The 11,885-nt window shown below is 44.2% G+C and overlaps 1 protein-coding gene across 1 annotated transcript; it reads right to left on the reverse strand.

Moving 5' to 3' along the window:
* Positions 1-423: 423 nt before the first annotated feature.
* tril (TLR4 interactor with leucine-rich repeats) lies at positions 424-3,795 on the reverse strand. Its single transcript, XM_033636535.2, has one exon. The coding sequence runs from the start codon at positions 3,489-3,491 to the stop codon at positions 996-998; it is 2,496 nt and encodes an 831-aa protein (XP_033492426.1). The 5' UTR covers positions 3,492-3,795; the 3' UTR covers positions 424-995.
* Between the last annotated feature and the right edge of the window lie 8,090 nt (positions 3,796-11,885).

Consider the following 11,885-nt stretch of genomic DNA (forward strand, 5'->3'; position numbering starts at 1 on the left):
AGCAGGGAAAGAAAACTCATTAATTGCTCCATAGATAAAAATATGAGGAACATGTTAGAGCTGATATTGCTGGTCAATAACAAGTGACCCATTCTGGTTTTAAAAATATCCTGAAACATGTATTGTACCACTCACATGCCAAATGATTTCTGAGCAGCCTGACATGTCCTGAAATTAATATCTGTCCGGCTTAGCTGAGGCATATATGGTGTGTAAGCGGAGCAAAACACAGCCCCGGGTTCAAAAGGCTGATTCAAGTAATCCTTATTTCTATAAATGTATATATTCCCCCTATCTCTAGAAATATAATCCCCTTGAGCTTTACATTCCTAGTGGCTTATGTAACCGATATTTTAAAGCCACAGATACAGTAACATCTACTATAGAGGTAAATCATCCATAAAGACTCCAATGACAAATCAGTCACATTGTTGGGGATTTTACTTCTTCATGTAATGCAGAATTTTATATAAAAAAGTATAAAACATGATAGATGACATGATACAAAACAAGTGTCATTGTTTTTTTCCTGCCAACCAGCAGCCATCATTACACACTGTACAAACATGAGACAATATGATGTCTCTGAACTCAAAATTAGCACCATGGTTGAAATCAGTGATCAATCATTGATGTGAAAACACACACACACACACATACACACACAAATCACACTTTTAAGAGCACTCGCAGGTGCAAGGAAATGAAAGAGGAAAGGCACAAAGCAGGAAGAGGAAGTCAGAGGGATTAGACTTCCTCTGGTGTCTGAAAAGGCACTGATGAGCTCAGCTGTTCTAAAGTCACTTTTAAAGTTATTCTTATGGTCCAACAAGAATCCAAAACACAAAATGGTGGGATTGTTGACTTGGTTTGATCACAGCAACAAACACACCTGTGTGTTTAATATGATAGTGGTGCGTCAGGAGAGGGGACTTTGTGTTTTGCAGCACAAGCAATACACATGTCAACATTGTTAGAGTTTTCATGGTGTAGCTCTAGTCAGTGAATCTCTGCATGTCACTGTCTCTGTGAACACTGTTAGTGTCCAGAAAGCGGTCGCAAGGGAACTCAATGAGGTCCCCTTCCTCTAGTGGTGCAAGTCGGGCTGGGCGGCTGCTTTGGTAGCTGGTGAAGTCAGCGGACACTGATGCAGTTGCCACGGTGGGACGGAACGGTCGCCTGGTGGAGTACATGTGCCTCACATGCACGGCCGTCTTCCTCCTCTGCAGCCTCCTTTTCAGGCTCCGCCCCAGCCAGACCCCGCCAATGACCAGCAGCAGCACAGCGTTCCCAGCCAGTGTGGCCACTGTCACCAGCTGGAGGTCAGAGGTCAGCAGGCCTCCACGGCTGAGTCCCTCAGGGAGAGTGACGAGCCCTGCGCAGTGGTCACGGGGTGCAACTTGACACACAGATCCTCCTACTACTCCCTCCACGCAGACCATGTAGGTCACATCTGAGCTGAGTTCTCTAAGGGTTACAGAGCGAGCTGTGCCACGAGCGTAAACATAGCGGGGGAAACGTTCTGGAGTGCCAAAGCGGTCGAACAGAATCCTGTAGTGGACTTCATCTAGGCCAGGTCCAGATCCTGGTGTGTAGCGGTGATGATCCCTGGTGGTCCAGTAGATGGTGACAGTACTAGATGTCACTTGATCCACTGAAACATTAGTGATAAAATGGCGGTTGAACACACAAGGATCTGTGATTACAGGTAGAGCCTCCTGATCTGACCTCAGAAGATCGAACTTTTCTCTTGACTGGACTGAAGAAATGGTGGTGAACCCTATGTTTGGATCAGTGGAGCTTCTGTCCTGGTTTCCAGCAGGACCTTGAGTGGAAGTAGGTGGTGGATCAGTTTTGGAAATGACATTTGACCTTCGTCTACCTTTGGCACGTTTCCCAGCAGCCTCAGCAGCAGGTTGTGATCTTGGACTGAGTGACTCTTTCTTTGGTTTCTTCCTTTGCAGAGAGGAGGCTTCTGCCATCTCTAGACCCCCTTGGTCTCCCTGGATTTCCACCTCCACCTGTCCCTCTCTCTTCCTTTTCTCTCCCCCATTCCTCATTGTGACTCCATCCCTGCTGCCCTGTCTCAAATCTACACCTTCTGCCTCCTCCACCTGGCCTTCTTCACCTCTCCCCTCCTGATTTATTATATCCGCAGTTCCTCCCTCTTTCCCCCCAACCTTTACCAACACCCCACCTCCCCTGCTCTCCTCAGGCCCAGCTTGGCTCCTGCACAAGTGGGTCCAGTTCCCGAGGGGCTGCAGCTGGGAGCTGTTCACATAGTCCAGATATTTCCCCCTCAGAGTTGCTGGGTGATGACACTTTACAAAAACAGTTAACAGTTTGCCCTGAGAACGCGCAGCAGTCATCCATCTTTTCAGCTCCTCCAGGCGACAGTCGCACGTCCAGTTGTTGCCGTGGAGATCCAGGTCGTAAAGTACGTTGTTGAGAGCAAAAATGTCCCCAGACAGGCTGGTGAGCATGTTGTTCTTCAGCTTCAGCACCCTCAGATGTTTAAGTTGCTTAAAAGCCAAAGAGTCCACACTGGAAATCCGGTTGCGACTGAAGTCCAGCTCCTCGATGCGCTCCAGAGAGTCCAGGAGACCGGCGGGGATTTCCTCCAGCTCGTTGCCGTCAATCAGAAGTTCTCTGAGACTCGACAGCCCCCTGAGAGCCTCGCTTTCCAGACGAGAGATCCTGTTGTTGCTGAGGGACAGTCTGGACAGCTTTTTCAGATTTTGGAAGACGTGGTTCCCGACGTACTGAATTTCATTCTCAGACAGCAGCAGAGTTGTCAGAGCTTTGAGTTGGGAGAAAGTGAGGGCATTGCGCACGGCTGACTGCTTGTTGTGCGCCAGGTTTAGAAAGCGCAGGTTGGTGAGTTTGGAGAAAGCGTTTCTGTGAATGTGCTGCAGTTTGTTGGATTCCAGGTGCAGATAATGTAGGCCGGTCAAACTTTTAAAAACAGAGTCCTGCAGAGATTCTATTGAGTTGCCATCCAGACGCAGTTTAACAAGAGTATCCAAGTTGGCAAAGAGCTCCGGTGTGATTTTCTTAATGTCATTATTATTTCCACAGAGAATAGTTAATTTCTTCAGGGACTGTAAAGTCCCAGCGGGGATATTTGATAAAAGATTATGTCCCAAATACAGCTCCTCCAACCTGGAGAGTTTCTCAAATGCTTTTGGGTGAATATTTTGTATTTGATTGTACTGTAAATTCAACCGCACGAGGTTACTGTACCGTGTGAAATCGAAGGCAGAGATGTTACTAATGAAGTTACCCCCAAGGCTGAAGATCAGCACCTCCTCGGACACCCGCGCGGCCGGTTTGGGCACGGTGCGCAACCCGCGGTTGGTGCACATGAGGTGCTGCGGGTGCTGACAGTCACAGCGGTCGGGACAAAAGCTTGTCGCCGGTGAGGAAGAGGCGAGCCCATTGAGCGACAGCAGGAAAAAGCACATCCCCGCGAGGAAATTGCCGGTATCCATTCCCACTGCGCGGCTGGCACAGCCAGAGAGTGATGCGGCATTCGCTTTGTGTTGTTCAGGTGCAGTCGCCCCTCTGCTCTCTCACGCTGGAGATCGACTCGTCCATAATCCACTTGTGGCTCCGAAAAGTGGAGAGAAAAGTGCTGTACACATCAAGCACGCGGCTTCATCACTTAGCAGCATCTCCTAGAAAGCAAATTAATTTTTGCAGTGCGCTCTGATGCTGTCTGAGAGCGCTCACCACCCCAATAAAGCCTCCATCCCCTCAAGTGGTCATCTGCTGCGAATTACAGAGTTCAGGCGCAGAGCGTGCTCGCTCACACACACACACACACACACACACACACACACACACACACTGAAATAGTCCCTCCCCCGCAACTCTGCGACCCTGCCAAAACCAGATGTGCACAAGTCTTGACGCACGAGATCCAGAGCTTTGCGCGTGCACGCAGGTAATCAAACACACACACACACACACGCAGTGAGAGAGGGAGGGAGAGAGAGGTTGAGAAACCCTTTGACCGAGTTTTCTGCGCGCCCCCGCAGCCACCGGGGGTCTGAGATCTGGATCCGTTCCCTGGTATGGACAAAGCAGACAGGAAGATTTCCTTCCCACGGAATCCCGAGAGAAACCCGAAGTCTTGGATTCCCTCGCAGCGGGGTGCAGACAGAGCAAACTCACTCATAAAACAAGTTTAACAGAGCGCTTAAATTCATGTTGTCACTGCTTCTGATAAGATATAAAGAATGATAATGCATGAAACAGCTGCAGTGAGCAGCTATGTGATGAATTCTGCGCGCCAGGGGACAGACACAAAGAGCATAAACTGCAATCAGCACATCAACAGCCCAGTCTGCAGCCTGTACTGTAGGATCATCAGGCAGCCTCACTGTAATTTACCATTCTCTCATTAACGCGCCTTGTGTTGCCTGGGCCACGGGGAGCACAGATGGTTCACATTTGCAGGAGAGGAATTCGGGTCGTGAGGTGTGTGTTAAGACTGACGAGGAGAGGTGCCAACTCAGAGTTAAAGATCTCCCAACTTGAAAGTGGGGAAATAAATGCAGGGTGAGTGGAGCATGTGAAGATTTCTGTGCAGAGTGAAGACAGATCCTCTGCAGTGTAGCCTACATGAAGGTTTATGTCCCGGTCCCGTCTAAAAAGCATGCACTGTTACTGCCAAGACATCTGCACATTTATGGCACATGAGGTAAAGTGCTTACTGACATACAGTACACTCAGCCATCAGTGTTTCCCAACCTTTATGTCTGATGTAGGCCTACCTATACAGCCTTATTAAAGGAGCTCAAGCACCTCTTTATGGACATCACCTGGCATGTTCCCATCATTCTAAAACTGTACCTATATAATGAATCATCAGTGTTTACGCTGCTTTGGTCAAGTTTGCACTCATATTACTTTGAGCAGCAGATTCCAGACCTTTTAACCATTTATTCATACTTGTAGCCAGGGGTGTTTATAGGATTTGAGGACACTGGGGGCCCAGCCCGACCTCTGTAGGGGGGGTCTGGGTACAAGCTCTATTTTGCCTTCTTTATGCATTCTGGCATCTTATTTGCTCTTAAAAATATCTTTAAAACTTAGTCATGAATTGTTACTAGTTGTTATATATTATATTTTAGTAAACAATTCAAACTTTATTTGTAACTTTTAGCTGACGGTTTCAACTGCTCACGCCTTACTTTTAGCTAACCATGTCAACTGTTAATCCACTGCTTCTAGAAAAGCTATCTATTTCAACCATTTATTCCTTATGTTTAACTATACCTCAGTGGTGTCGTGCCAACATATTCTCACTCTGACCTCGTCACATATCGACATTTGGTCATGGACCTTCCATGTCCAGATACAACATACAAGGTACCCTGGGTGTGTTGGTTGTTGACGTTCTGGGACGTTACATGCATTGTCTTCGTTCAAAATGCACTTCCTTTCTCACAGGAAATTCACAGTTTATATACAGTCTCTTCCTTTAACAAGTAAAGCACGTGGTTGGGTTTAGGAAAAAGGAACAGGTTAGCTTTATAATCTTACAAACACTGCTCCCTCGGGTGAAAGTTGGTGTTTGTTGGACCCAACTACCACCATTCCCACCTGCCCCACTCAGACATTCGGTGCCCTAACTTTTGTTCTTGTCCTGCTGCATTTCCCCCTGATGCAGCTGAGCGCCACTGAAATACTGTAACTGTGAATCATGCCAAATCATGCTGGGGTCTGACGCCGCAAGTAACTGCTCAAGTTTTGGATTTTGACAACCAAGACCGGGATGCTAGAACAGGTATACGGGGTATACCCACATCTTTTTCTTGCTATGAGATGGATAATACCAAAATGAGTTAGCGTTTTTGCACTCCCGGTTCCCTCGTCTTAAATTCAATGGATTTTTGAATGTGTTTTTTACGCAGGCTGAGAGAGGTCACAACACATGCAAACTCCACAACACCCACAAATCCACACAACACACGCACATTGAGAAAACACCCCCAAATTCAGAAAACACATTTCGCAACACATACGCTGCAAATCCTCACAACACAAGCAAATGAGATAACGTGATGCAAATGCTCACAACACAGGCAAGAAGCTGAATGCACAAGCCAACATGAAGACGACAACGGAAATGTTTCCAGGGGGACCGTAATCTGTGACGAACTTACTTCTTGTTGAAATTTCCAGACTTTCCTCAAGACGCTGGTCAGAAGTTTAACATTTGTTTTAGGTGGAAGACAAGTAAGTGAAAATAACTTAATCCTCTATAACTTATCTGTTGGAGCACATCAACATGTCGTCGATTCTGGTCCGAGCATCTAAGTTGTTTTTGGCGGCCAAAAGCAGGTCCGTGAGTAATTACGGTCCCCCTGGAAACATTTCCATTGTCGTCTTCAATTTGGCGTGTGTTTTCGTTTTTGCAAAATCGATGAATGTTTTTTCTGAATTTGGGGGTGTTTTCATAATGCGCGTGTATTGTGTGGATTTGCGGGTGTTGTGGAGTTTGCGTGTGTTGTGACCTCCCTCGGCCACCGTAGTTTTTGTCTAGATGCCTGAAATGAGCAGAGATACTGGATGAAGCGAGATACCCAACTCAGCTCACTTCCTGATTCAGTGACGTCAGCGCCACGCCCCCGTAGGAGACTTGCGGCAGCTGTGAATGTATTGTCGTCAATGAGGAAAATGAACGTGATCACAATTTATGGTCAATTCTTTCGCCCTGTAATCACTAAAGTAAATATTGGGTTTATTTTCCACAAGCCACACATCTTCCCAATATTCTGACACTAAAGCTGCATTTTTCATCCGCACAGATCAAGAGAAAGTTAACTTTGTTTGAGCCCTGTCCATCTCAGAAAACAAGTTCTCGCGAGATCTTGTGATCTTGATAAACAGGCGGTAAAATCACAGTTGGCTTACAAACAGTTATTTACCGCTAGTAATAAATAAAAAATGCCCAAGCTTTGTGCAACAATAGGCTGCAATAATAGGAAGAATGTATTTTCATTCCACCTGCTTCTCGATCCGCATACACAGACATCCACAGAGCCTCTGTTCAACACGGTGGTGGTGGTGGTGGTGGGGGGGGGGGGGGAGGGGGGAGACAGGCTCTGATTGGAGGGAGAGCTAACCACGCCCACTTAGGAGACAGGAAGAGTAACATTTTCTTAACATTGGATAAGCCTACATTTGGCTATCTCCCTTCATCCAATATCTCTGAAATGAGGTCTGTGGTTAACACAAGTTTAAGAGACTTACACATTTTGTTTTACCACATAAAATGTGTCAGTAAATGCCCCACTTGTGATTTTTGAACCGTTTACTTGCCTTTAAAAAGGCAGTTGCGAACAAGTGGCTAAATGAGACAACAGAACATCATCCTGCTGAATATGGCATGAAAGCCTTGTGGTCTTGCGACCGTAATGAAGTTTGTCTTTTAATCCCACTAATTGCATTTACTCTGTTTGTTTGCCACAGGGCTTGTTTTCTGTAATAATCCAAAATCCAATGGGAAAATCCCATTGGAACTTTGACAAGGCAACCAGGGTGACACTAACTTCAGCATCAGCATACAAAAATGTCATCTTTATTTATAATATACCCACCTATTAGCCAAAAAGCCTTTGGAATATATGAGAGTATATCCACTTTATAAGCAGTAACCTACGTGTCTACCTTGGAGTACACTCACCTCATCAAACACCACTACACCACTGATATTTTAACTGTATACTCCTTAGCAACTATTTGAACTTATCCATTGCTTTAAGATATCTCTGTTACTTCTAGCTGACAATTTCAACTTCTCTGCTGACTTGCTAAATAGTTTTCAGGCTCTCCAAATTGCAACACATGATACACATGTCTATGAACAGAGATTTGTGGACCATGGGAAAAATAAGCAGTCAAATAAGCAGTCATAATCACTCATGCACACAAAGTTATACACACACATGTTCATGTGCACACGTATGCGACCTCCCTTGAGAAGCAAGTGATGCAGTGGTTTCCAGAGCCGAGCTAATGGATGGTTGTTGCAGCTCCTTGCATTTCCAGAACAGAGCAAAAACCTCAGACACACTCCTTGATTGGCCTTCTCATTCTCATGCATATCTGCTGGTAGACATCATAGTCAAACGTTATAGCTCTGTGGGTGAGTGAGTGAGTGTCTGTGACAGAGAGAAATACAACCCTTGGGGAAGCCCCCTCTCTCTGGGAGGTCATTTCCTGTCTGCCCTTTTCTCCATAGTATTTTTGCATCTACGCACCCCCCCCCAACCTCCATATCCCCGTCTCTCTGAGGAACACACACATCGAGAAAACACTCAGAGACTTGGCCTCAGACACAGTGGGACCAGTCCAGTTAGTTTTATGGCAGTCGCCTGGTCTGTGTCAGAGTTGAAAGGAATACACAAAAGATTTCATCAGCGTAGACTGGCTTTCACTGTAGCATCAGAAATAATTGGAGCTTAACTTTTATGTAGTCACATTTGGAAGAGGGCGAAGAAATCGTTCCCAGGAGAGCTCAGTGTGTAAATGAGATGGACAGATAGAATGAAAAATGGAAACAAGGCTAAGAAAAGATAAAACAATCTGAGGAAAGTGCTGGGGATCAGAGGGGGAGGAGAGTGAGTGCAATGTTAGACTGATGTAGCCAGAGATTGTTGTCAGGGAAAAAGTGTTCTGGAGTTGACCCAGATTCACAAAGACTCTGGCACAATAGGCAGCATTGAGGACCCTGTACAGAGCTGTCTGCCACTGTGCCTGCACACAATAAAGGCTGCAGACCAGTTTCACCAGCCCATCCTTTCATCACCTCCCTCTCCTCCCACCGGGCCTCTCACTGTCCAATCAACCGACCATATGACATTTCAGTCTCTCAGCAGAGAGCGAGTGTGTATGTGGAAGAGAAACCTAATTCCATCAGGGGGGAGAAAGAGACGGGCTTGTATAACTGTCTGCACCTGAGCGTGCCTGTTTCATGGGACCATGACCAATTTTGTGTGTGTGTGTGAGAGAGTATGTATGCATGTGATGATAACTATCCAGGCCAGTGCAGGTGAGTTTGTGTGTGCATGTAAATGAGCTGATGCCGCAGCGTATGTAGGTCGGCTAGGGGTGTTACATTTCTCCTGCACAGTCTTTAGGTGTTGAAACAGCCTTTCTATGAAAGAGGGAGACAGACAGAGACATAGTGTGCGTGTGTGTGTGTGTGTGTGTGTGTGGAGGGAGGAATACAGCCAGTTTTTATGATGTGCAGTTATACAAGCAACAGTAAAAATGATTATGCATGGTTTATATTTCATAATCTGTATCCTCAGAGGTAGAGAGTAACTAAATACGTTTACTCAGTAAGTATTTATATTTTGTGACTTTTCATATTTTTACTCTCCGCTATATTTCAAAAGGGGATAATGTGGTTTTTATTTTCCCGAATAGGCCCCTTTCACAGCAGACATTTCCACTTGTCATTAAAAGAAAAGCACAGGTGCAATTAATAACATTAACAAGGGCTCCATTATGTTTAAATATCCCAGCATGTACAATACTAGAGCTGTGTCTAAAATCCCTCCCTATATGATGCACTACATTCCACTGCATGCACACGACTTTCTGCTAACAATCCCACAATGCAACGTGCCACATTTTATTGATGTGGAAATTACAGTTGCTCAAGCCTACACCTGTTAGTCATGACGTAAAGTGATGATGATGGTTAGTTAGAAAGCAGAAAGTAGTGAATGAGCGAACAAGGGAGTGATTTTGGACACAGGACCCTGAAACTGAATCAGCTAATGGACTTCATCCATCATTCATTTTATTACTTCCACCTGTGCTTTTCTGTGACAAGCCTAATTGTTAAATAGCTCCAGTCACACTGCTGAATATTTTGCTGAATAAATCTTAAGGCTAAGCTCGTTTCTCTTGTTTGTTTTGGAGCGTGCGACTGTATCACACGATCCTCATTAGCAGATAAGGTTTCACAGTTGTCGTGGAACTGCAGGTGCTAAAACTTTCCGACTACGCGAACCTTGTTTTGTCAACTGCCATTTCCGAGGCCGAGAATAAACTGTCAAGCTCAACCTGTAAGTCATCATGGAGAAGAAGTCGTACAAGTGCTCAGAAGAGTGGAAAGTTTGCATACCTACAGTTCGATCACAACCGAGAAATTTCATCTGTTGATGACGAAAGTGTGATATGGTTGAAAGCGCCAGAACAAGTAAGTAGGTGGACCTTGTGTAGAGATTTTTTTGTCATCAACAAAACAGATGATACATTACAGATGAAACTAGCACAACCATGCAATGTTAAAATGCTGTTTAGATACGTAGGCCTACATTTATAAAACAATAGTTATTCTGAAGGGGCACCACTCTGGAGGGAGAACCTTTTAATACTGAGGTACTTGCAGACTTAAACTTTGAATTTAGTACTGTATTGTGATACTGCTTCTGAAAGGATATAACTGTAGAGAAATCAGAAATAACTTCTGGTGAATAAAAAGCTACTGTCAGCAGTCGGTTAGCTTAGCTTAGCTTAGCACAAATACCGGAATCAGGAAACAGCTGACCTGGCTTTGTCGAAAGGAACCAAAATCTGCCTCCCAACAGGAATAATCTTCACTAATTAACACACTATCTCCAGGCTCTAGGCCCGGCTATCTGTCTCCCTCTGTTACTAGTCCTTATGCTAAGCTAAGCTAACCACTGACTGCCTATACCTATAATATTTAACCGAGCTAGCAACCAACCTAACTCCTGTTAACCTCACTGTCAGGACAATGTCTAATCCCAACAATTTGACATGTAATACTGACGACAGATGACATTAACTAAGGGCCCCATTTTCATGTAGACGTCTTTCCTATCTATTGGCTTGTAACATTAGTCTTTCGTCTTTAGTCAAACCACTCCTTCACAGATATATCGCCTTCAGTTTTCCAAAGTCGAAGCACTATCCTGTATCTGGTAATAAGTGCTATCCTGCACGATGAAATTTAGTGTCTAGATCTATGATGACTGTCATCTGACTCCACCCAAATGCACAGACGTATTTGATGGTATGTCTATGATTATCAGAGTGTGTCACATCATCTAAAGTGTAGAGCCACGCCCTCTTTTTTAACAAGCATGGTCGACTGTGAGGCAAGGAAGAAGCTCAAGGCACATTTCAGTCAAGTCATATTGTTAAAGTACATTATTTGTGTTTAACCTGTGTTTTATGTAAATATAAGATGTTATATTACTTATCTTACATGTCAAAAAATCACATTAAAGTTTTAATACTTTTCATCAGGATGTTTTAAAAATATCCGTCCATCAGAATGGACAGTGGATCTTGAAAATGAATTGGGGAAATACAGTTGTGACTTGATAAACTACTGAAACAATCAGCTTATAATGCATTTTTACTGATTATGTTCACAGAATATCAGTCTCAGGATTTCAGGTTTTCAACACACTGTTTTCTGGAGAAACTAAGAAATTAGTGATATTTTGAGTCATGATCAAGAATACAATACAAAAATATGTATGCAATATGTTTAAAGCATCACTTAATTCATTGATTTTAAGTTAAGTGCTCATGAAAAATAAATAGTCTCATGTTTTTTGATGCAAAAATTTTTTCCTACTTGTTGATTTCTGTGTTGAGTCTTCGTCTATTGGAATTGCTTATTATTTATGAGTACAACTAGAATAGGAATCCACCATGGCAATATTTCTTGGTGTTTGAAACATAATTAAGTTGTAAGTTGTGTTGTTAAGAAACTACAAAATGAGAATAGAGAATAACAACATTTAATCATAGCGTAGCAAAAAAGCAAATAAGTTTATTTCCCAAAATGTCAAACTATTCCTTTGATGGATGTGAATACTTTG

This window comes from Epinephelus lanceolatus, chromosome 16 (assembly GCF_041903045.1).
Source record: "Epinephelus lanceolatus isolate andai-2023 chromosome 16, ASM4190304v1, whole genome shotgun sequence".
NCBI classification, from domain to species: Eukaryota; Metazoa; Chordata; class Actinopteri; order Perciformes; family Serranidae; genus Epinephelus; species Epinephelus lanceolatus.